Source organism: Clinocottus analis, unplaced genomic scaffold (assembly GCF_023055335.1).
Source record: "Clinocottus analis isolate CAN_PGR_092001 unplaced genomic scaffold, fCliAna1.0.p SCAF_2, whole genome shotgun sequence".
Taxonomy (NCBI): domain Eukaryota; kingdom Metazoa; phylum Chordata; class Actinopteri; order Perciformes; family Cottidae; genus Clinocottus; species Clinocottus analis.
This window is the reverse complement of record NW_027175931.1, coordinates 21,554,462-21,576,581: the sequence shown is the minus strand read 5'-3', so window position 1 is coordinate 21,576,581 and position 22,120 is coordinate 21,554,462. Positions and strand designations below refer to the sequence as shown.

Here is a 22,120-nt window from a genome sequence, read left to right as displayed (position 1 = left end):
AACAACTGTATTTATTATGATATCAATACATTTTTATATATACACAGTAATAAAAATGCAGTCTTAGTAGCACAATGAATTGTTTACAAGTATGACGTCTTTCACGGTTCAGGCGTACTGCAAGTCTTTCCCCTTGATTGCTTGAGCAAATTTGGACTTTCTTTGTGAAAAAAAAACAAATACTCATGTGTTTAGCGAACAAATGAATGTACATATGAATAAATTAAAATGAAAACATTGCTTTGCGATCCATTACGAGTGATGAACAGTATTTTTGAACACACAATACCCTTTTATAACAACTGGTGTGCAAATTCTCTACAATACAGAGTGTGCACGCTTGTATTAAGAATGGAATGTAACATTTAGCATTCTTTAAATTGCAATACTGAAGAGTAAAAAAAAAAAAAAATACAAGAAAATGGTTTCACAGTAAAACATAAACATGAAACGGCAATTTCAAGTAAAACAGGATTATGTTAAGTAAAACCAATACAAAAAATTCTAACAAGAGAACAAACTAAATATTTCCCAGGCTAAAAAGATAGCTTTACATCTGTAAAACATAAAGATCAAAATCATCAGCTTTACGTCTGTAAAACAAAAAAGATCAAAATTCATCAACTTTACACAACTCTTAACAGAACAAAATTGTTACCAAAACATGTCAGTTTATAGTCATGTGAAAATGTACAGATACAGTAAACTATGCAAGACAACACTGTCCATTGCAGTTATTCTATTTCTTTAAGGACAAATAATATACAGCCCTTAACTATGATAATATCTCTGAGTCACACAAACAAAACAAATATCAATGTTCTCACAATTTGGCAACAGCAGGCAGGACTATAGGATGCTGCCCAAATGTGCAAACCATGCCAATCAAAGCAACTGATTAGATTCCATGATTGTACCATTAGTTCATCTCTGAAAGCTTACACTTGACTTCTATGTAACAGCATTTGATTTGGGATAAAGCTCCCTCGTTCTTAATTCCTGCGTTGCTCCACTGATGATTCTACCTGTACAAAAAGCATTCAGCAAAAGTAAGGAACGATATAACTTCTACAAGCTGTGCAATAGACATAAATGCCCATGCATTGTTGGTGAAGACTGATCTTTATGGAGCCCATGTAAAGCTGTCTGCCTGTCCCCGCCGGCGTTTATGTGCCGCAGTCTGCGGATGAACCCGACTGCTGCCTTCTTACCCAAATTGTTTGCTTTTGATCCCCCACGTTGTCGGGGATCACGGCACTCTGCTCCTCTGTGTTGGACAGCTTCGCGTCATCAGGCGTCCCACTGGCCTTTGGGGACTTAAGGCTCTTGCCCTCATCCGTTTCCTCACTCTTCAAGGACAGAGCCATGATGGGGGCCTCGAGGTCAGCCTCGCCGGACGACATTCTGGCTGTCTGGCAGAACATGTCGTCGTCGTCGCTGAGGATGTCCGTCTCCTTCACCACTTCCTGGTCCTCGTATTCTTCTAAGTCGAACTGTTCTTCCACCCAGCGGTCCGTGTCACCTGCGACCTCAGACTGCTGAAGCTTATCTGGTTCGTTGTCCCGCTGCAGCTGATTTGAGTCGGGCTCTGGTGGTGAAGCGAGGTCCTGTCCGGGCTCGCCGTCAAAAACTATGTCAGTGTCTATAGTGAAACGGTTGCGCACTAACTTTCTCCTGCCAAGCGTCCTGGTTGGTGCGGATGCTGCAGAAGAAAAAAGGTAAAAAGCATAACACAAATGGAAATGAGCGCGTATATCCTACTTTATCCTACTTTTGTTGAGAAATAGAAAGAAAAAAATGCAATTCTGTGACACGTTCAATAACGCATGGGTTTATAATGCATGGGTGTCATCATAACGTATCTATGCACTGCATGATTATATTTCACTAAAATATTCAATGCTGCATAATAATAACTCAGTTGTAATTAATACCATATGTGATTAAAATGCACTTTAAGTGGTCATTTTTTTAAGAGGAAACAATATGCAAGTATATAAGAACAACTCACTCAATGTCGTAAAATCTATTTTAATAAACAACTTTATTTGTCGTAAACAATAGCTTTAAAGATTGTTTAATTTCTAAATTAAGCAAAACGTTTTCTTGACATTATACCAAAGCATCCAATCTGTGTCTGCTAAGAAAGAACAAATTCAGAAGTGGGACACTTGGCGCAGGAAGGTGAATGCAGCCACTGACTGGCATTTACCTGCTCTATTTATAGCTGGACGGGCTCCCTTCAGGGCACAGAGGCGCTTTCCACCAAAGGGCACATACTGCTGGTTGAGGGGTAAACTCTCTGTTTTCAGAAGCTGCCTGCGGTGCTTTTCCCTCAAAATGGAATGTACCGTCTTCAGAAAGTCTTTTTTACTCTCTGGAGAACTGAGGGAGATAGAGGGACACGTTAGTAGCAGGAGATAGGACTGTGCGAGTGTCACACAAGCTTTAACCTCCAGTGGAATTCAACCTCCGTTTGAAGAGACCCTCACCTACAGCACAGCTGAAATGCCCTCTCTGGCCTTCCCTCTGACTCGGACTTTATGTGGACAATCTCACACACAGCCGAGCCCTCGCCATCTGAGGAAGTAATCGACACTCACATGTGACGTCATGTACAGGGCAATCCGGTGAGACTAATCAATTTCTGGATTTAGAAGAATATACATTTTAATACAGTAGTGTGCATTATTCTTTGAGTTGTTTACCTGCATTGGCCAAGGATCTGACCTGAAGGGCGTCAGTTGGGATCATGTGACGATATCGGAAGGGATCCTTTTCTTCTGAAGATGCAGAGACTCGATGGGAGCCACCCTGCAATCATTGAAACAAAATAAAATGCATTTTGTTCTCTTTGAAATAAATTATACTTGTGAAATGAGCTGTATCCAGTTTAATCAGCGACCCACTGGACAGATTCTAAAAGTGGCACATGGGCAGTGCATTTACAATGCCTGAACAAAATAAGCGAGATTTTAAATGGGCCCTGGTGTTGTTGATTGCTTTTACTTGTGTCAAAACATACCATTTTCTTTTTCTGCTTCGATCCCTCCTTGCACACAAAAACCACTGCCATTTTGAACACTGAAAAGGTAATGGAAAAAACACAGAGGTTATCAATCAAAGCTTCATATGACTTAGACCTACCCATACATAATCATCTCTGACATACCAAATGTGGCCATCTGGGGCTCTTTCTTCCATTTTCCCAATGAGACAGGGGGGTTGATCCAAGTCACACTGGTGTGGAGTAGCAGATCACCCATAGACAAATCGGCCACCTGGCGCAAAAACAAAATATCAGCAGTCACTCCACATGCACTCTTTAGATCAGCGGTCTAAACACATGTCACGAGGTTACGTGAACTGTTACCAAAAAAACAAAACTCTGCTGGTGTTCTGGTCTAAAAATCAAGGCAGATTATCCTGAGGTTGCCAAAAAAGCTCGGAAAACCCTGCTTCCAATTCCAACATGCTGTCTTTGTGAGGCAGGGTTTAAGTTACGCAGTCGACTGGATATAAGCGGCTCCTTGCAGAGAAACAAGCTCAGGGCTCCCACTCCTTTGGCGTAATGGGGGTTTGTATTTTCACGCACTTTATTATTGTCTTCATGCCGGTCGTATTATTTTATTACGTCATATTTATCGCCCAAACCGTGAAGGCCGGTCCGTGAAAATATTGTCTGATACGAAACCGGTCCGTGGTGCAAAAAAGGATGGGGACCGCTGTGCTACATGACAGAACAGTGCCACGCCGCTCACCTCTTTCTTTTCACCACTTTGCTCAATGATGAGCAAATCGAACACTGCTCCGAACTCCTCGTGGATCTTTTGCATCTCGTTGATGTGGCTGGCAACTTTGTTCATGGCTTTCATGGCAACTGCAGACAAGCAGGAATCATGGTTAGCGTTGAGTTGTTGTGACCGTGTGCACCCTCCCCTGTCAAGATGATTTAACCATCTCAGTCAGCCATGTGATTGGGTCGTACCATCCAGGTGGTAGTGCTCCTCGCTGTCCGGATCTGTGAGTGAGTAGAGCTCCTTTAGCAGCAGGGGATACTTCAGCACCCTCTGGATGGGTTTGATCAGGTATGACTCCAGGGTGGACGAGTGCTGCTGCTTGGGGTTGCGCTCTTCCAGGAAGGCCTTGAAATCTGGATCGGTTTTGGCTGAAATGACCAATAACAAACTTGATGCAACACACTTTGAGACATCTTATCCAATTTTTGTTTGTCCTTTCCACAAATGATTGGTGTGCTACCCAGATTATTTGATTCAAGGTCTATAATTCACAATAATAACGCTTGTACTTTTGAAAACGGATGCTTATGTTGCCTGATATTCATGACATGAACCTGTTCATATTGTGCAAACCCAGACCTGGTACTTTACTGTTCTATTTAACTTTCAGCATTAGAAACAGCCATAGACCTACTTGTCAAAAGGACTGTTTCATGCTTTTGTTAGACAAGATATGTTATCTAACAGCATGCAAACACCAGTGGGCAGAAATAATCTGTTAACTGCCCTAAAAACAGCTTTATAACAAATAACACCTCACAAACTCAATATGGCCAATAACGAGTTGACTCCTTATATGTACAGTAAAAGAAATATTGAGTGCTAAAGGGAGTGGGTGTTTTTGCTAGAGAGTTCGAGAATGACTTTTTCAAAACCACTTATTGTATATTACACAATGCCGCTGGGCTTTTAGCCCTCAGAGCCACCAGCTTCAAAGCATGCAGAGGTCAAATGGACAACTGTCTTGCCCTCAACTCCGCAGAGCAGATTTATGGATCCTTGAAGGATAAGGTAGATGGTTAAATACAATCGTCTCCTTTGACGCCAGGAGGAATGTCGACCAAAGACTACATTTACTCACCCTTTACAAGGACCTTAGGGACTTTGGTGTGGCTGGCACAAAAAGCACTGTAGATTTTAAAACGGTCTGCATAGTAAAGGAAAGAGCCCCCCAGGGAGAAGAGGATTTTCTGTAAAAAAAAAAAAAAAGAAAGGGAGGAGAAGTTACCCAACCAGTAGTTTTAAAATACTGTGAGGGTGTTAATAAATGCTTGTTGACAGCTAAATACCTTAAACTGATCCACTCTCTCCAGTTTCTCTAGATCAGGAACCAGTCTGGTCCCATCTTCCAGAGTCTTGAGAAATTCGACCTGAAACTCCACCATTTCTAGCAAGTTCCCAAATAGTACATCCAGCTGGAGGAAGAGGACATTTGAGCAAAGTCAAAATAAATGCTCTTCCTTTTACAGTGTGTGTTCTTCAATAAATACTTTGTATTTATCTAATTTATTCCTTAAATTGCTACAATTTGCACATATAACAACTTAAAACAATCAAATTCATTTCATTATTACAAGTGCATGTAAAACATCTCTCGCAAACATCCCTCTCTCGCTCTCATCATCCACTCCTCTCGTCCTCGTTTCTGGCTACTCTTCACATGATGATGTAACCCTCTTTTCTTCAAACATTTTAAACGTAGCCATCTTTCAAAAGACTCGCGGGAAACGTTTGACATACCTCATCCTGTGTCAGGAAGGTCTCTTTCTGCAGTGGGGTTAAATATCTCCCGATGAGCCAATTGAGATCCTGCAAATCAAGAGTGAACTGTGCGTTTGTTTTTGTGTGCAATTTGGGGTTATCCACGTCATTATGTGGACAACAGCCAAAAAAGTAGCTTCATTTAAGGCTTAACTATTCATCACAACAAAACTGATGAAGGTAAGGAAGTTGCAGGTATCGTCTGAACATTCCTTTCAAGAGACAGAGGAGCTAGCGGGTTCACTTAAAAAGTGAAAGTCGATGTTTGGAAATTATTTAAATGACGATGGCGACAGTTCATTAAAGCTATTCTGATGAAAGCCTATGAAATCAATTAGTAGCAATGCCAAAAAGTGGGTAAATAGACCACCCGACATCTCTGAAGAAGGTTTACTAGCCTAACAAAATATTGCACTGTAATTTACATGTTTCTTTCTTTTTTATTGTCGATCTAATAATCAAGCAACCACCTAATAAATGGTTGGTGTTGAAGAAGATTTTTCTTTATTTGTTAAAATGTCTACGTAGAATAGACACAATTGCCTTAAATCACAAAATATTATAAATGTCCGCTAGTAAACTTGTGGCTATGAGTAGTCAAAGCAACATGAGGTGGTCACAAAAAGAAACACATATTTTAAAGTGTCTAAAGAAATAACAGCAAAGTGCACCAAACTAATAACTGCATCTGCAAGGATAAGATAGGTTTGTTGCCCACAGTATTTGTCTAACACCAACCTCGTGTCCCATTATTTTGTCTACAGTGGCTGTTTAGCTACAAAGTCCCACTATACTGCACACAGCGACCCATGTAGTGCACGCTCATGTCCGTTTGATGCTGGCTGGGTAATTAGAACAAATAGCCCAGGGCCACCAAATATCAAGCTATTCTTTCTGAAGGTTGTAAAATACATAATGCATCATACATAATGTGATTTCGAAAATAAATATGTGCCCCCTGTAATGAGGTCTAATATTTGAAATAGCCTTGACATTATCCCATTACGTTCCCTCGCTAACCCAGTTTGTTTTTTTTAAACCAAGCCACATTTATACAGTCCGAGGCAGAAAAAGATTAAGCAATATCCAGGCAAGGGCAAAGCTGTGTCCCCTCATATCTCCTGAGACACGGGATAGATATGGATTGGTTTTGTGGAATAGGTAACGTGGAGTTCGAACACAACCGGAGGCAGACAGCACATAGATCTATGGACAGGAGGAACACGCGCTCACAGAGACCAACCGCAACGTGAGACGAGTGATACGTACTTTGACATAGGTGCGTTCGGTCTCCACCAGTTCACAGATGACTTTGCGGAGCTTGTCGGCATCGGAGAGCTGTCGGAGCGTTGCAGGTGGTGGGTAGGGCGAGTCTGGGCTAGGCGAAGAGGAGACACACTCCGTGGGATTCATGTCATGGAGACTGCGGCAGAAAGCGGCGACTTGCTCTGTACTCTACAAAAAAAAGAAAGAGAATGATCAAAAAGCGTAAAAATGGGATGCAATTATGTAACTCCAACCTAAACTCATAAAAGGAAACGCCGATAAGTCAGAACAGATACAGCACCTCAAATGTTAACTTGCAGGTGTGATTCATGACTGTGCAGAGTGGGAAACTGGAAAGAGGCTGATAGGCAGCTCATAAAAAAAAGAAAGTCATTTGCACTAATTTGGTCTATTTTCAGTGTGTCATAACAATGACTCTCCTGCGTCTCTCTTTACCTCACGTCCCTCTTTTCCCCTGGTGTTTTTCTCTCACCGACAGATCGGTGATGTAATGATTCATCTTTCGCCGAATAAAAACACACACGCACACACACACACACACGATGTCTGTCCACCTACAGTACGGGTTGCCGGGGAGACCAGCCCTGATGTGCATTAGACTATCATTTTGGATGGAAATAGACTCCGCTCGGTTGCAGCCTACACGGTTTAAAAGTCACTGTTCACAACAGCTACAGCCTCACCATTCATAACAACACAAAGCACATTTGGGCTTTACACGTCAATACCCCATCGACGTATTTTAATAGATTAAATACTTTTTGTATTTTAAAGTAGGTAAAACAAAGATTAAAAAAGGAGAAACTTGCAGAGTTCAAACAGTCATTCCCACATAAGACCAGAGCAGGTACTGGCACCACTGAGTGCATAACAGAGAGCCAACAGGTCTCTGGTTGGTATTATAATAACTTTCATAGGTCAGAAAGAAGCTATGTATCTTGTCACCCTAACAAGCTTATCTGGTAAATAATAATAATAACAATATAGCCTCCAAACAGCTGCAGAAGATAGAAGGTTATCATTCTTCGATACGAACCGTCTTGATGAAGATCTGAGCTCTGCTGTGCTCAACAGGATGTGCATATTCAAAGTTACATTGGTCATATAACTGATATACTAAATGTTTTTCAGGACTTGCACCAATGAGTGGACACTCAGTAGAAGCAGCGATAGCTTAGAAGTCATTCAGTTATGTACAAAGAAAACAAAAAGCAAAATACGGACAAAACAAACAAACATTGTGTCCGGTGACGGTCACGCATCTGTGCATGCGGCTTTGCAAATATCCATGGTTATCAGCATCGTTATCTAATCAGGCAGAGACATGACAACAGTTTGTCCCTCTTGACAGTCTTCCTGAAATAATCAGGCAGCTCCCAAATCAACAGATGAACTGAGAAGTGCTCAAATGCCCTTAAAAATAATATAAAGCATTGATGCTGGGTTAGCTAAATGTATAGTTAAAGAGTTGCTGCAATAGGCATTTTTCAACTTTCAGGATTTTGCTAATTAGGAAATGTTAGAGTACAATTACACACAACACTATTTAGCCGTGAAAGGGTTAGGTTTTATAAAGCCAAGTTGCCTGACAAAGGTCTAAGCATCCCTTAATTAATACATTTACCACTGATGATGTGCAGGATGCAGTACATTTTACACAATCAGCATAAGAGATCCTGTCAAAACAGATCCAATAGAGATATGCTCCCATCACACAGCCACCCGCGCATCACAAGACATAACAGTTTTCCTCTAGTACTACTAATGTGATAATACTGTACCTTCAGCCCCCAAAAAAAAACTGCAAAGAAGTTTGACGAACAAACACACAATAGAAGCATGCATTCAAATGTGCAACTCAAAGAAATGCCAAGAAAAGAGGAAATCAAATTCTGTAAATAAGTCTAATTCTTTCCTGCCCATTAGTCAGCTGAGCTCCACCAGTTTTACTGAGCCTAAGAAGTGCATGACAGTTCAGTCATAGTCTTCACAATCACAATCTGGACTAATTAACACTATGGCAGCTTTGGGTGCAGAACAGTCATGACATGCCAGGAAGAAGAGAAAGCACAGAGAGGGCGGGGAAGATCAAAGCCTTCAATATTACATGAAAAGAACAATACGTAGATAAGAGAGGCTGTCGTGGGAAAAAAAACAAGACACATAAACAGATATGAGCACTAACGAAACAATTACACATCTACCTCCTTAAACTGAGATAAGCCAAAGATCACAGCTCGAGGTGCCAAGAGAGAAAACTCTGCAACAGTCAGAGAGTCACTGCAACAGCCTCAGGGTAGTTTCTCATGTAAATTCCAAGTCAGCAGTAGAGACTCAGCTCCTACATACAGCGTGGAGCACTTCAGTGATTAAGGGGCAATTCTGCGACATAACAGTGACTCATAGCTTCCTCTTATTCGTCTGTAGCAGCAAAGAGGAGGTGTGAAACAAACACCGAAAAGGAAAGGTGTTTCACTCGCACTGGAATACGACAACTGCAGCTCGCCATCTCTCACAGCACGAGCAGAAGCGCTAGCCAGGTAAAGAAAAGGGATACAAGGAAGGAATCTCACCAGATGAAGCATGTCATAGATGGAGTCTGAGGAGCGCTTGCTGTGTTTGCTCCACTTCAGGACGGACATAACCAAGTGCACGTGGACTATCAACACCAAATAAAGTGCCAGAGAGAAAGACTCCAGTCTTAGAAGAAAGTCAAGTCTGTACTGCGCCTCTCCAGCACATGTCTTAGCCTTTTTGTCTTTCCTTTTGTCTTTGAAAAAAGGAGAAGGTGCTGTGGCGCTTGTGATGAAGGATGAGTGAAGCGGTTCAGCCTCCTCCTCTCCGCCCACCAGTGCCTACAGCCTTCCAACTCCCCTTCTTTTCACCCTCAGAGTCTGCTGTAGTTCTGTCACTGATATTCTCCTCTTTTCTCTCTCTCCCTCTTTCTCTCCCTCTCTCTCTCTCTCCCCCTTCTCTAAACTCAGGCACACAGTGTGAGTGTGAAGATCTGGTCAACCCTGGCAGCATTGTAAGTGAGTCTTGATAATCTTCCAGTCCGACGAGAGAGCAAGGCAGCGGGAGGGAAGGAGTCTCCTCCTCAAGGTTGTGGTGGAGCAGGATTGGCTGGAGGAGCGACACCGCAGTGGAATAAAAATGCAGGATTGCAGGAATGGGGGGGAAGGGGGAAGCTGCAAAGGAACAGGCTGCAGTGGAGGGTGAATACAGTGTGGTGGATTTTGAAGGAAGAAAATGAAGAGTGGTAAATGTTTAGGCTTGCCAAAGTACATTTAAAAAAAAAAAAAAAAGAGTCATAAATCAAATGAGGAATGAGTTACACAAGCCCGGAAACAAGCTCTTGGTCAGATCAGTAAGTGAAAAAAAAATATAGAAAAATACACCAGCAGATATCACACATTACAATGTTCTCCATCTCCGAGTAGATTCCTGGATTTACGAGCCTCATGACTTTGATCTTTCCTGTTTTTTTGGGGGGTGGGGGGGATTGTTTGTGTGGCTCCTGACTGTTGGAACATTTGTTGCAACAAGAAGTTCAACACATGGTTTAAACAAGGGGAGCACTGGCCAAGCACAGTCAAAAGTAGATCATTAAAAAAAAATAAAATAATGTATGATGTATGATTTTGCTTTTATAATTGAGCTTGTGGTTCAATTCCAGCGTTTTAGTTACAAAGACTTGAATTTTAACTGTTCTCTGAAGTTTTTCAGAGTGCAGCATCTTACACCAATTCCTCAAATACGTTTAAACGTAACACAAAGACGGATAAGCTTGCCTCAAACACAGGTGGGCCGATCAGCTTTTTCCTTATTATTTGAAAAGACAACAGTTACTATTTAAGGAGACAATACATCATCTAACATCACTACTACATAGAATGCACCACTGTTTTTTCTTCTTCAGTGATTTAGCTCAAACCCTAAATCTAGATCACCATTCAAATCATTACCATAATAATATTACTATTCACTATTTCACAGGCAGTTAACTGGAATTGGTACAATAAATGTTTTATTGCAAAGTTAAAAGAGCAGTAATTAGACGAGTCCACAATTTAAAGGGCGGGTGGGATGATCCTCAGATCCAGTTGGTACAATTAAAAAAATATATATAGTGATCAAGTGTTTGAGAAGAAAATATAAAGATGTATCATCCTTTGATTCAGAATTTCATGAGCAGCAGCCCAGTTGTTGTTTGAAGTCAGCTAGTTGCAGAAATAACAAGATACCATTGCTTTCATGTATTTTTTACTTGTCATAAGAAGCATTAGTCATCTTGTTAGACGAAGCACTTTAATAGCTTAATAGAAAAAATATAAGTCTTTGAGATGTTTACTTGTTTTGCCAAACCTTCTCTGTGATTTCAATTAATGTTCAGTAAGAAGTTCAAATGAATACACCGCCATACATGCATTATCATAATCACCACACATAATTGAACAATTAGAATATGCAATCTTAATCAAAAGACCCAGCCGTCAATTGTCTGTTACATTCAAAGTGAATACACTTTGCTTCAAGTCTCTAACGCATAAGATGCACTTCATCCTGAGCTGTAGTTACTGTTAATACACATTAATATTTAGGCCCCTTTGATTTTAATTACGTCAGATGCTACACACATAAAACAGCTGTCTGACATGAACTGAAAAAGGAAACTTGATGCAAACGTCTATCTCGAAGCATGGGCTCAACACCTGGCTGTTATGGACACTGTTCCACTTTCCTCAACAAGATTGAATGAGCCAGTAGCAGATGGGGTCTCAAACTGTGCTGAAACAAACTGTTCTAATGCGCTCTTTTCATAACAACACTGAGTTATTGTGAAAGACAAGGACATGGATAAGACACAGGCAAATCATTCTAAAGATGTGCTGCCACTTGTTTTCTGCAGTGATACTTAACCATACGCCGCTGAATAATTGATAAACCGGTGCTCTCTTACCTTTCTGCACTCAAACTCACTGAAGATCTCAGAGTCGTCGTCCAGACTGTCTCCGGAGCTTTCGAGCAGCAGTCCCACCCCGTCGTCCAGAATGTCCTCTGCGACAAAAACATGTCATGTCTGAGCTTCATGAGACACTGTATGGAATTTGAATTGTTTTCTGACATGAATGCATTTTTCATAAGCGCCGTAAAGTACTCGTGAAAACATGTCCTTGCTTTGTAATTTTTTGTTAAGCTTGAAGACCTTTACGTAAAACCTGATGACCTCATTAAACTAATCCACAAAGTGGGGCTGTAACACACTGCTGGCAGCTTCCTATCCTTCCTCACGATGACCCTGTGCATTCATCATGTTTGTCTAAATAAAACTGTTGCCAAGGACACGAGCAAGAAATATTTTCTGGACGCAAGAAAAGAAACCATGAAAGCAACTATTGCCTTTCTGGTCCGGTGTTATCCTTGTATGTAATTAAAGGCCAGCTGGTTTGGTAAACATGGGCATACTGTGATCAATTGTTGCCTTTAATACACTGTGCATGATTTCTGGAAATCAAAGTTTGGAAGTAAAACCCTTCAGCAACCTCGTCTTATCGGACCCGTGAATGTTCCGACTTGTGCCTGTACATGCGTACATGTAACAAGATGTTAAGATGGTTGATTTCTTGCTAGGCTGACATTCTTTGTATTTCTCACCTTGACTCTGGGAGAAGATGTCTGTGTAGAGATCCTCCTCCGCATCCGAGCGGCGTGGGGGTAGATAGCAAAGCTGACGGCGGTCCACAGAAGGCAGCGTGTTGACTGTCAAAGCAAGCGAGGCTTGAGAGAAAGCTACCTTCATGTCGGAGAAGTTGAGACTGTGAGAGTCTTTTCCGTTCAACTGAAGTATTTCGTCCCCTGCATTGAGACCTGAGAAGTGGGAACAGTAGCTTTGATCACATGCTCGGCCTGCCATGTGTGTGTACACTGAATAAAAAAGGCATGTGCTCTTCCAAATAGGACCAACTGTCGATCAACATTTTTAAGCATTGATTAACAGGCCAATAAACCCATGATTATGATGATGAAATTACAATAAAATTATTGTAAGAAACAAACAAAGGAAAAATTCCACTTTGGAGAACATTAGTTGTACATTAATTATATTTTCTCGTCCTTTCTGCTGACTCTGCAAGTATCTCACTTTCTGCCACACACATCACTGCGTGTTCCCTCTCTGCACTATGACCAATTTCAGCATTTGACGTTAGTCAACCCTGCAGTATAACTTTATAAGGGTACTGATGTGACGCAGCTGTGGTGGGGCATCGTATCGAGCGTCCTTCACAAAGGCCAGTGAGAGGCAGTGTGGTTATGATTATAGTAATCAACGCCCTTGAAACTGTTGTATTTTCTGAAACCTTCCCTGCCTATTAGAACACATGTGCTAATACATTTCTAGGAGAGATTTAGAGAGTAAAATAGTCTATTGACCTTGATGTGTGAAAAAGTGCTTTGTGTAAAAACAACTTGCAGAACAGAAAAACAACCAATTTCCCTCACGTTGTTTTTCCTCTAGCTATAAATCATCAGATCACAGAGACAGTGTGTGTATTTCAAAGGAGTTAATTTGACAGAAATGAAGTGTAATGAACCTTTGGCGAAGGCTAATCCGCCCGCCTTCACATCAGTGATGTAGAGCTGCTGCACTCCGTCCTCCTCCACAACTGAAATGGAGAAACCTGGAGGAGGAAAAGGAGAGGCGAGAAGAGGTGGAGAGAGAGCAAGAAGGGGGACTCTTACATAAAATATCAGAGGGATTTGTGCAGTACAAATGGGAATAGTCTAAAAAAAAAAACAGGTTGTGTAAAGGCCAAATAAAAGAATTGATTCTGCTGAAAACGACAACATTACATATGAACTCTTTGACATTGAGATAAGCATCTTTACTGAAAATGTAAAAGTAACTAAGGATAATGTAAATGGTTCCTACCGTAACCGATCATGCAGGATTCATCTCTGTCAAACTGGATTACTTTTGTAATTTTGGAGCAGAGCTCAATTTCTTTGTAAAGCTGTGAAGAACAAAAAAAAAGTTATTATATAAATCCTGAAACAACGGCCAATTTTATTCACATTCTGGTGGGTTGGTTACTGACAGCATGGAAAGACAGTGGTAATTTTCTGTATTCTGAGAGAAAGCAGCTCGAGCAGTCTTTTATGCAGGATCGTCTGTGACGTGTCATGATTACATGATGGAAATACAAAAGTCACTACAGATAGAGATGAATAGGTTTATGTTTTGATGCATGGTCCTCTCAGGCAGGCATTTCTCCAGAGATGTGCAATCGAACGGATATAAATACAAAACCTATTAATAATTCACAACGAAGGATGCTCTTATGGTCTGTGGTTTTCTCTGTGTCGTGATTCCTCGCACATTTGAATTAAATTACTAACGTTTCCTGGCCTTTATGATCTTAAAAAGTCTGGTGAAATAGCAGAGATATTAACATGTGCAAACAGGTAGTTACATACCAAGTCGCACACATCCTCTTCTGGTTTGGGAATGTAGAATTGCACTTGGTTGTCGATGAGGAATTTAAGTCGCAAGTAGTGCTTGGTGGGATCGAGCTGGTGAGCCTGTGGGATGAAGGAAAGAGGACAAGAAAAGTATTAGACTGTAGCTAAAAACCTTTGTGAATAGAAACAAAGATTACAAAAAGCCATTCTGTATTTTTACACAGCAATATAGTCTTGTTCCAATGAAATCAGTTGATTATTCCCCTACAAATTAAACTCAACTTCCTTCCATAACTTCCATTTGTCAAGTGAAATGATGTTCTGATAGGCTAGCTCGTGGCGTTCTATTAAAAAAATCTTGTGCACAAGTGTCTTTACATCTTTGTCATGCAAACATCGCTGGAGTAAACTGTGGTTCAGATCAGGTCGCGTCAAAATGGCCATTGGCCAGTTACCTTGCAGATGGTTTCTAGAGCGCACAGCGCCGACTCCCCTGGCTGGATGATGGTGAGCACTGGCTGGTCATTAGGCAGACACACCCAGGACGGGGTGAGGTGGTCAGGGACCCAGATATCACTTTCCGTGCTGGGCCGTGGAAGGCTTTTCACAGCTACATCCTCACTTTTCTTTGAACAGAAAAAGTCAAAAGGCTCATTTAGTCCGCTATTTAATACACAATCATTTTTACTGTGCAAGTTTGGTTTGATTAACATGGATGATGATTTCACAAGTATTATGTAATCATTCCTTCCATCTAAATGTAGTATATTTTATTACTGCCATTTGCTTAAGAAGGAAAAAATAATAATAGCTTTTTGTACTTGTAACCCCTGAGCTTTGGCTCCGCTGCTTACTCACGGAACAGAGGGATAATATTTCATTAACGTGACACATGATCTAGTCGAGTAAGTTCCCACTCGTGTTTGCCCTCCAAGCCACTGTCAAATGTCTGCATACAGAGAATGAATCCTGCTTACTGTGTTTTCCTTGGTCGGATCAACAAATATGCCATCAACAGGCTTTTTTATTAGCTCTTCGCCATCAGCAAAGACCTGCTGGGTCAAAAATAGAAGTGAAGTGGTCATTACGCAAGCAGAGGAGTGGAGGAGAAATGCTGGGAGGGAAGAGGCAAAATATAACATCTTAGTGGCCAAGGCAGTTCCATGGAATGCTTTGAAACTAGAAAATAAGTGCAAAGTATCGCAGACCTGGTTGATACTGGGGTGGGCTTTCGTTTTTTTCTTTGAGGTAGTGTCCAGACCCCAGAGGGAGGAGAACCTGCTCTTGCGCTTGCTGCAGGAACGAGACATGGCCTGTGTTCGCCGTCTCACTCCGTTCTCCGAGCGAGCTGCCACCTGCAGAAACACAATGACTGTCAGGCCTCAAACATATCAAATGCACATAGACGACAACATGTTCGACCAATGTCACATCCATTTTGCAGAAATGCGTGGAAAGCAGGAATTATTTCTGAATACAGAATTGTATCAATAATATAAGACCCTAGAGTAAGTTACGAGAGAGGAAAGAGGATCCGGGGGGAGATACAAACAGTAAAAACTGTCTTTAAAAAGGCAGATTGCAAACAGTAGGTTTTCAATGAGCAATACAAATGTTGATCAAGAAGTATTTCCCCAGGCTGAGGAGGAATGAAGAAAAGGGATGACATGTGCATCAGCATTATGTTGACGTACAGATACTTAGCTGTCATATCTATTTCACACATAAATACTGGGCTCATGCAGATTCTTACACAACCTGTCATTTCGAAGCAACTCTATTGTGAGTAAGAGTAAAAAGGTCTCTGAATGAAGTCTTGATTTTTTTCTGTCAAGTTGTGTCAGCATTTTTGATGTAGGGCCGATTCAAGTATTTAGCAGAGATGAGCAGGGGGAGAGAAACGGGAAAGACAAGAAAAGAGGAGGATAGAGCTGTTAGAGTGTCTTTTGTTAGACATCCCAGCCTGCCATCTTGCAGCTCAAACACCCACATGCTCCACAGCTCTGCAAACACGTCTCTAAAAATCAAATAAATGTTTTCCTGTTCTCCCGGTGCTGTTAGCTGTAGAGCACACAGTGCAGCAGTGGGAGGCCAACACTGAACCAGAACCTCTTCAACAGGAGCTGTGTGTGAGACCCAGGCTCCAAAATAGCACTCATCTTAGAAAAAAAAAACGGTTTGAAGCGATGCATTTAGTTTATAGAATCAATTTCCCTGCCAGGAGAGTCACATGCTGTACTTAGAGGTGACAGTGTGCGTTTTGACGGGGATACGGTATCCAAGAAACTTCTAAATATAAGGGCAGTGTAGTGTAAAGAGAGATCCCCCCACAACTGAAAGGTTACAGATTTGATCCCTGCAAAAGCTATAGTTTGTGCTACTGAAGTATACTTGGGCTGCACATTCATTCTTTAAATATTCCCTGATTCAAAGTCTTATTTGTGATGGTTCCAGAGAAATGCATACAAATGTAAATAGAGGTAAAAACTAAGATATGTCGGAATGTATCGAGACGATTCTTCATAAAATCAGATTAAATGAGGACATTTGATAAAGATGCAGGTGATATTTACCAGAGCGTGGAAGGAAGACACAGAGAATATCCCCAGTCGGCCCATTGCCAGCTTGGTGGGTCGAGAGGCAACAGCGAGGAGGCGTTTGGGGTTGGGCAACTCTCCTCCTTGCAGGCTGGCCAGGTAGCACCTGAAGCGGAATAGATCCATGTGAAACTGCTCTAGGTTCTGCTCCCACAGGAAGATCTGCAGAATGAGAGGGATACAAATAAACATCCAGTTAATAGTTCATCGGGGCTCTAGTTTGTCAACTTCAGCGTCTCCTCTCGCCTTCCCAGAAGCTCTGGAACCAGTTTACTCCCAGCGTTGCCAACCTGCGCGCTCGGTTTCCTAATGGTTGGATGTTTACTGGGGCAGTAGAGCAGGACATTGCGATTATTCACCGATCCGTCCCTACCCAGTCACGGTCCTAAACTGGTGTTTGGAAGAGGCGGCCAGTGCCATGGCAGAGGGCTCTGTATCACTGCCAAGTGGCCCAGAGACGATACAGAAACAATACTGCACATTCCTCTGTCAGATAGAGGCTGGGAGCGTTTCAGCTTTCTTAGGAGCAGGCCTATATCCATTCAGCCCTGCACAATGTGAAACCTGACACTGCCAAACAGAACCGCTCCAACCAGGCCCTACCTAACTCACCAAACAAAGACCATTTGATCTCCCTTCTCTGCAAACAGACCTATTAGAAGACAATATGAGCTTTGCGATTAATTGAAAGACTCAACTGATGCCAACAGCCTACTGGTTTAAAAAACAAAACAAAAAGCAACCTGTTGGCCGATGGGTGTGTAGCATCAGCAGCCTCTAGCGGATGATACCTCTGTGATATGCTACTTAATCCCCTCGTACCGCTTCTCTGTCCATCTCCGATTCATCCTCCGTGCTTTCAACTGCAGAATACTGCTTTTGAAATACCTACTTTTAAGTGACACCTGTAATTAAGCAAACAATGCATAACTTTAATAGGTTGTGAAAATAATAGCTGCTATTGTCACTACAGCCGTGGACCAGAGTAAAACAAATGTTGAGCAACACTATTTTACTTCTTAAGTGAAAATGAGTTCTTCCTGGAGCAGACATCCTCTACTCTGAAGTTTAACAGTTGTGTCAACAGTCAGAAAGAGCAGCGGCAGAAGGTTGATGACAAGAGCTCTTGTGTTGATGTAATACTTGAGTTAATGACTTACTAAATCAAGACAACCCTCGTCTGTGACCTTTCATAAATCCCCTCTGGCTTGTTTAATGTCGTATTAGCTTGGAAAAGTTTTGAACAGGTAAACAGGCTGGCAAGCTGCATGCAGCACTTTTAACCTGAATTGACAAATAAATATTATGGCTCGAAATCTAAACTCATTTGAATATATTCTTACTGCAGATGCATTTTCACATTTAAAGGAAACTGTCAATTTTCTTGAAGAATTTTTATGGACAAATAGAAAGTTACTGACAAAAATTGATTGACATCTGCGGTTTAAGTCTGGCTCATCCAATCAGACTTTACCTTTTGTTTCTCAGGAGTAGTACTCACAAGAGTAGTGCCTTAAACAACATGCTTTTTTCCACAGAGGGTTATGTGCGTCAGGTGAGTGACCGTGATCAGCTGTTAAACTAAACAGCCATCGTAGCTACCAAATCCACAGCCCGCCACTGATGTTTACATATTATTCCCTCAGAATAACTAATTTCTCTAAAAAAAATGGATGAAACCTACTTGATCCAGGATTGTCTTTCTCTTCTTGGTGTCAGTAACAGCTGACAGCTGCATGTCTCCCATCTTCTTCATCTTCTCGTCCATGTCTATCTTCTGCTCCAGCTTCTTGATCTCTGCACGAAGCAGGCGCACCGTGTCCTCTCTGTGATGCTGACGGGCGACGGCAGTGGCACATGCCGAGTGGATGGCTGTGATCCAATTTTCCAGCTCGGTCTGGCTGCAGGTCTGAAAGGGGACAGTCGAGGAAAGGTCAGAGGTTAAACAACGACAATCGACTCCCGAACATGCGAGATAAAAAGCTTTTTCATGACTTGATTCATTGCTATTTATGATGGGTCATCGTAATCCGACTTCAGAGAGATCATGAAAGGAAAGAAACGCTACGTATAGGTCGAGGTAGTGCTGCGCCTGGGAGAATGTGCATGTATTCACAGAGCAGATGACATTTAAGCATTCTCTTACCTGTAATAGAAATGCGTCTCCCAGCGAGTTGCTGAGACAGAACACAAAGTCCTTTTTGGGATGCTCGGGTACAGCCTGGACAATACTGTTCTCCACCCAGATGGCATGCTTAGGAATACTGTTGTTGTCAATCCCTGAACGGCCATCAGTCTCATAGAAGAATAGAGTGCAACCTGGAAAACAAAAACATATCTTACTTTACATGCATAATATGCTAATTGAAAGCATAAACTATTGATGATGCAATCTCTAGGAAAGAATAACAATGATAACCATGTTTTGTTTTTTTTAAAAGCCTGAATTGCTCAAGCAATTTAATTCTGCTCTCCAGTGGCCAACATAAAGAAGTGCAGCATGGCTGATAAGTCAGCCATCATGATCATTCCAGCCTTGTTTTCATTTTAAAAGGCCAGTAAAGTGGCATACATTTTACAATGAGGTTTTCTTTCATGCTTGAATTGAAGCTCAGTTTACTTTGCTACTGTAAATTGAGGTTATATGAGATGTTAAGTATTTCTGCATGAGATACAGAATGTCAGCAAAAACAAACTACATCAAAAGCATCATATTACAATTGAGATTATGGACTAAAATGTCAATGTTATGGACACATTGAGGGCATAGCAAACCTTTCAGGGAAACCCAGTAACTCTTCCACTTGCGCCTTGTGGCCGACTCCACTTTCTTGTTCTTCTTATGCACAAGGAAGTTCTTGACGGAAAGCCTGCCAGCTTTGCGTACCATCCCCTGGGTGACGCTGAACAAGGGGTCAGACTGGTAGGCGGAGCTCATAGTGCTCTGCTCATCACTCAGGGCGGACCCCGCCTCCTCTAAACTCTCCGTCTGGCAGGAGCTCTTCTCAAGCTCTTGGCGAAAGTTCTCGTACACGCCCTGTACACACTCGCTGGCCCCGCCGCCGCTGCTGCTGCCACTGTCGCTGCCAGCGAACATGCTCCTGCCGGCCGCCGAGTACACGGAGAAGGAGGCCGACATGGTCTTGTAGCGTCTGGACTGTTGCTCGGCCTCCGCGGTCACCCCGTCAATGCCGCTGTCCTCGTACTCGCTGCCCTCTCCGGCAGTGACATCCTGAATCGTGGCGGAAGCACAAGACGGGTGAGACGGCATGGCAGCCACTTTGTCTTCATCCCTAAGAATGAAGCCCGTCAACAACCGACAGCTAAGCTATCTACATACTTTATACATCCAGCATGGAGCCATTATTCTAAATATGTGGCAACAACTTTGAGTAAAGAGGCCTAACTCGAGTCCATGGGTGGCTTAATCCTGAGGTTCTGCTAAAAATGAATTACTCGCAGCAAAATGTCTGCTGTTGTGCGAGTATAGTCTGCCCTCCCTGTGGCCCCGCAGGGTCTGCCCTCTCCTACCCACATGGCCAAAGGCTCCTGGGAGATGAAGGGGGTTACACTGAGCTCGGTATCTCCATCTGGTCACATGACCCAATCATGCGGTCCAGAGCTCCTTTCTCTCAGGCTGATTGTGCCCTGCAGTGACAGGGCCACCATACACGTTATACTGTTACACTGGTTTGCAGGCCTCCCCTCATTATCATGACAAAAGACTGAGGCATTCCAAACAGAGAGTGACTTTAAGCTGTGCTCCCTCCCTCTCGTCATTGTCTCCTCTCCCAAGAAAAACAACAGTTTCATCCGGAGACGACACATTGCTCCCCTGACAAAAGTGTTCTTTTTTTTACACTTAAATCTGTTTTCGCAGCTTATTATCTGTGAGGTGAATGCAGCCGAGGAAACGCTTGGGCACAAGGGGAAGGGAGAAAAAAAAAAATGAGGGAAGCTGTGTTACTGGTGATGCCACCAGACCACATTAAGATTCTGCACAGCTTTTCATACTCTGTCCCAGAAGCATAACGGAGCCATGACACAGCTTTAACAGTTTCACTGAAGAGAGTGTCAAAGGGACATGAATGATACACTCTTAGCATTTTAATGAATACAGAAAAAGATGTGTTCGGATTTCTATGAAATGAGCCACTTTCGAGATAATTTGAGCCAAATTGATAGTTTGAAAGCAGCACAATGTGAACTTGCTCTACATCTTACCTGTATAGTCTGCGCCCTCCGGCCCTGCATACTGGCACACATGGCAGCTTGGTGGCTGCTCAAGCCTTCAGAAAGGCAGTGGGAACGCCGGCAGGGGAGGGTGTACGCACCATAGGTGTTCCCATCCTCCTCTGATGGGGAGATCATCTTATCGTCCTCACTCTCCCTGATAGCCCTGTTGGCGTCGTGCCACTTGGCATAGCGACCTTGGGCTTGCCTGCGGGCAGGGCACTTCTGGCGATACAGCTCGTCCAGGGAGTTTGCCCTGTCAGTGGAGTCTGTGGGGCTGGACTGCAGGTGTCCTTTGCAGCCGGTAAAGTCCCTCTCGTTGGCCGAGTCTATGATCTCCTCTGTGCTGGTCAGGTGCTCTTGGCTGAGGTCAGACAGGGAGAACTCAAGGCTGTCATCTCGCCACATGTCCGCAGACTTAGACCTCTTCTTCTTGAAGCTGACAGTCTCCTTGGAGCAATCCCGAGTTTTCTGAAGGTATGTTACCTCGCCCGTGTACACATCTTCATCCTGCACTTCCTCTGCTGTGGGGCCAGGTAGGGTTATGTGCATCGTATTCATGTGCACAGAGGGATTGGCCAGTTCGTTGTGAAAGGACACGGGCCGCAGGTTCATGGCCACACGGTCCACCCAAATGGGGCTTCCAAAGTCTGGGAGGATATTCGTCTCATTGAAGGGCTCCAGGCCATTGTCAGCCAGGGATTGTGGGATACTGGGGGTGCTACTTGAGCGTGTGCTCGTTTCAGAATTCCTGTGCTCTATTTTCCCTGATGAAGCATGTCGAGAGCGTCTGGACTGTTTGTTGGAGATGCGAAGAGACCGAGACATGTGCTTACGTGACAAATAGCCATGTTCGTTACGGTAGAGGGCATGGTCCCCATTTTGGCTTTCAACATTTCCCATGATTAGAGGCTGTAAAGAAGTAGACAAGTGTAAATTAACTCCAAGAGAACACAAAAGCAAATGACAGAATTGTGAATG

At 42.6% G+C, this 22,120-nt stretch overlaps 1 protein-coding gene across 6 annotated transcripts in view; it reads right to left on the bottom strand.

Annotated features, from left to right (window-relative positions):
• The window catches only part of LOC137790558 (rho guanine nucleotide exchange factor TIAM1-like), a 42,189-nt gene continuing 20,069 nt past the window's right edge, over nt 1-22,120 (bottom strand). For 3 of the 6 annotated variants that reach the window (XM_068584904.1, XM_068584907.1, XM_068584905.1), the window contains exons 3-27: nt 21,131-22,051; nt 19,682-20,138; nt 19,053-19,225; nt 18,591-18,815; nt 16,883-17,068; nt 15,518-15,664; nt 15,287-15,364; nt 14,765-14,935; nt 14,325-14,429; nt 13,780-13,861; nt 13,442-13,528; nt 12,504-12,716; nt 11,809-11,906; nt 6,831-7,016; nt 5,541-5,609; nt 5,090-5,215; nt 4,882-4,990; nt 3,989-4,168; nt 3,762-3,880; nt 3,173-3,281; nt 3,026-3,084; nt 2,709-2,814; nt 2,493-2,580; nt 2,213-2,385; nt 1-1,702 (exon numbers count right to left, since the gene is read on the bottom strand). In XM_068584904.1, the coding sequence (XP_068441005.1) occupies nt 1,167-1,702; nt 2,213-2,385; nt 2,493-2,580; nt 2,709-2,814; nt 3,026-3,084; nt 3,173-3,281; nt 3,762-3,880; nt 3,989-4,168; nt 4,882-4,990; nt 5,090-5,215; nt 5,541-5,609; nt 6,831-7,016; nt 11,809-11,906; nt 12,504-12,716; nt 13,442-13,528; nt 13,780-13,861; nt 14,325-14,429; nt 14,765-14,935; nt 15,287-15,364; nt 15,518-15,664; nt 16,883-17,068; nt 18,591-18,815; nt 19,053-19,225; nt 19,682-20,138; nt 21,131-22,042 (4,794 nt within the window). In that variant the 5' untranslated portion in view covers nt 22,043-22,051 and the 3' untranslated portion in view covers nt 1-1,166. Of the gene's footprint in view, nt 1,703-2,212; nt 2,386-2,492; nt 2,581-2,708; nt 2,815-3,025; nt 3,085-3,172; nt 3,282-3,761; nt 3,881-3,988; nt 4,169-4,881; nt 4,991-5,089; nt 5,216-5,540; nt 5,610-6,830; nt 7,017-9,052; nt 9,266-9,421; nt 9,897-11,808; nt 11,907-12,503; nt 12,717-13,441; nt 13,529-13,779; nt 13,862-14,324; nt 14,430-14,764; nt 14,936-15,286; nt 15,365-15,517; nt 15,665-16,882; nt 17,069-18,590; nt 18,816-19,052; nt 19,226-19,681; nt 20,139-21,130; nt 22,052-22,120 lie in introns of those variants that run through there. The other 3 variants (XM_068584908.1, XM_068584909.1, XM_068584910.1) reach the window with 3 other exon arrangements.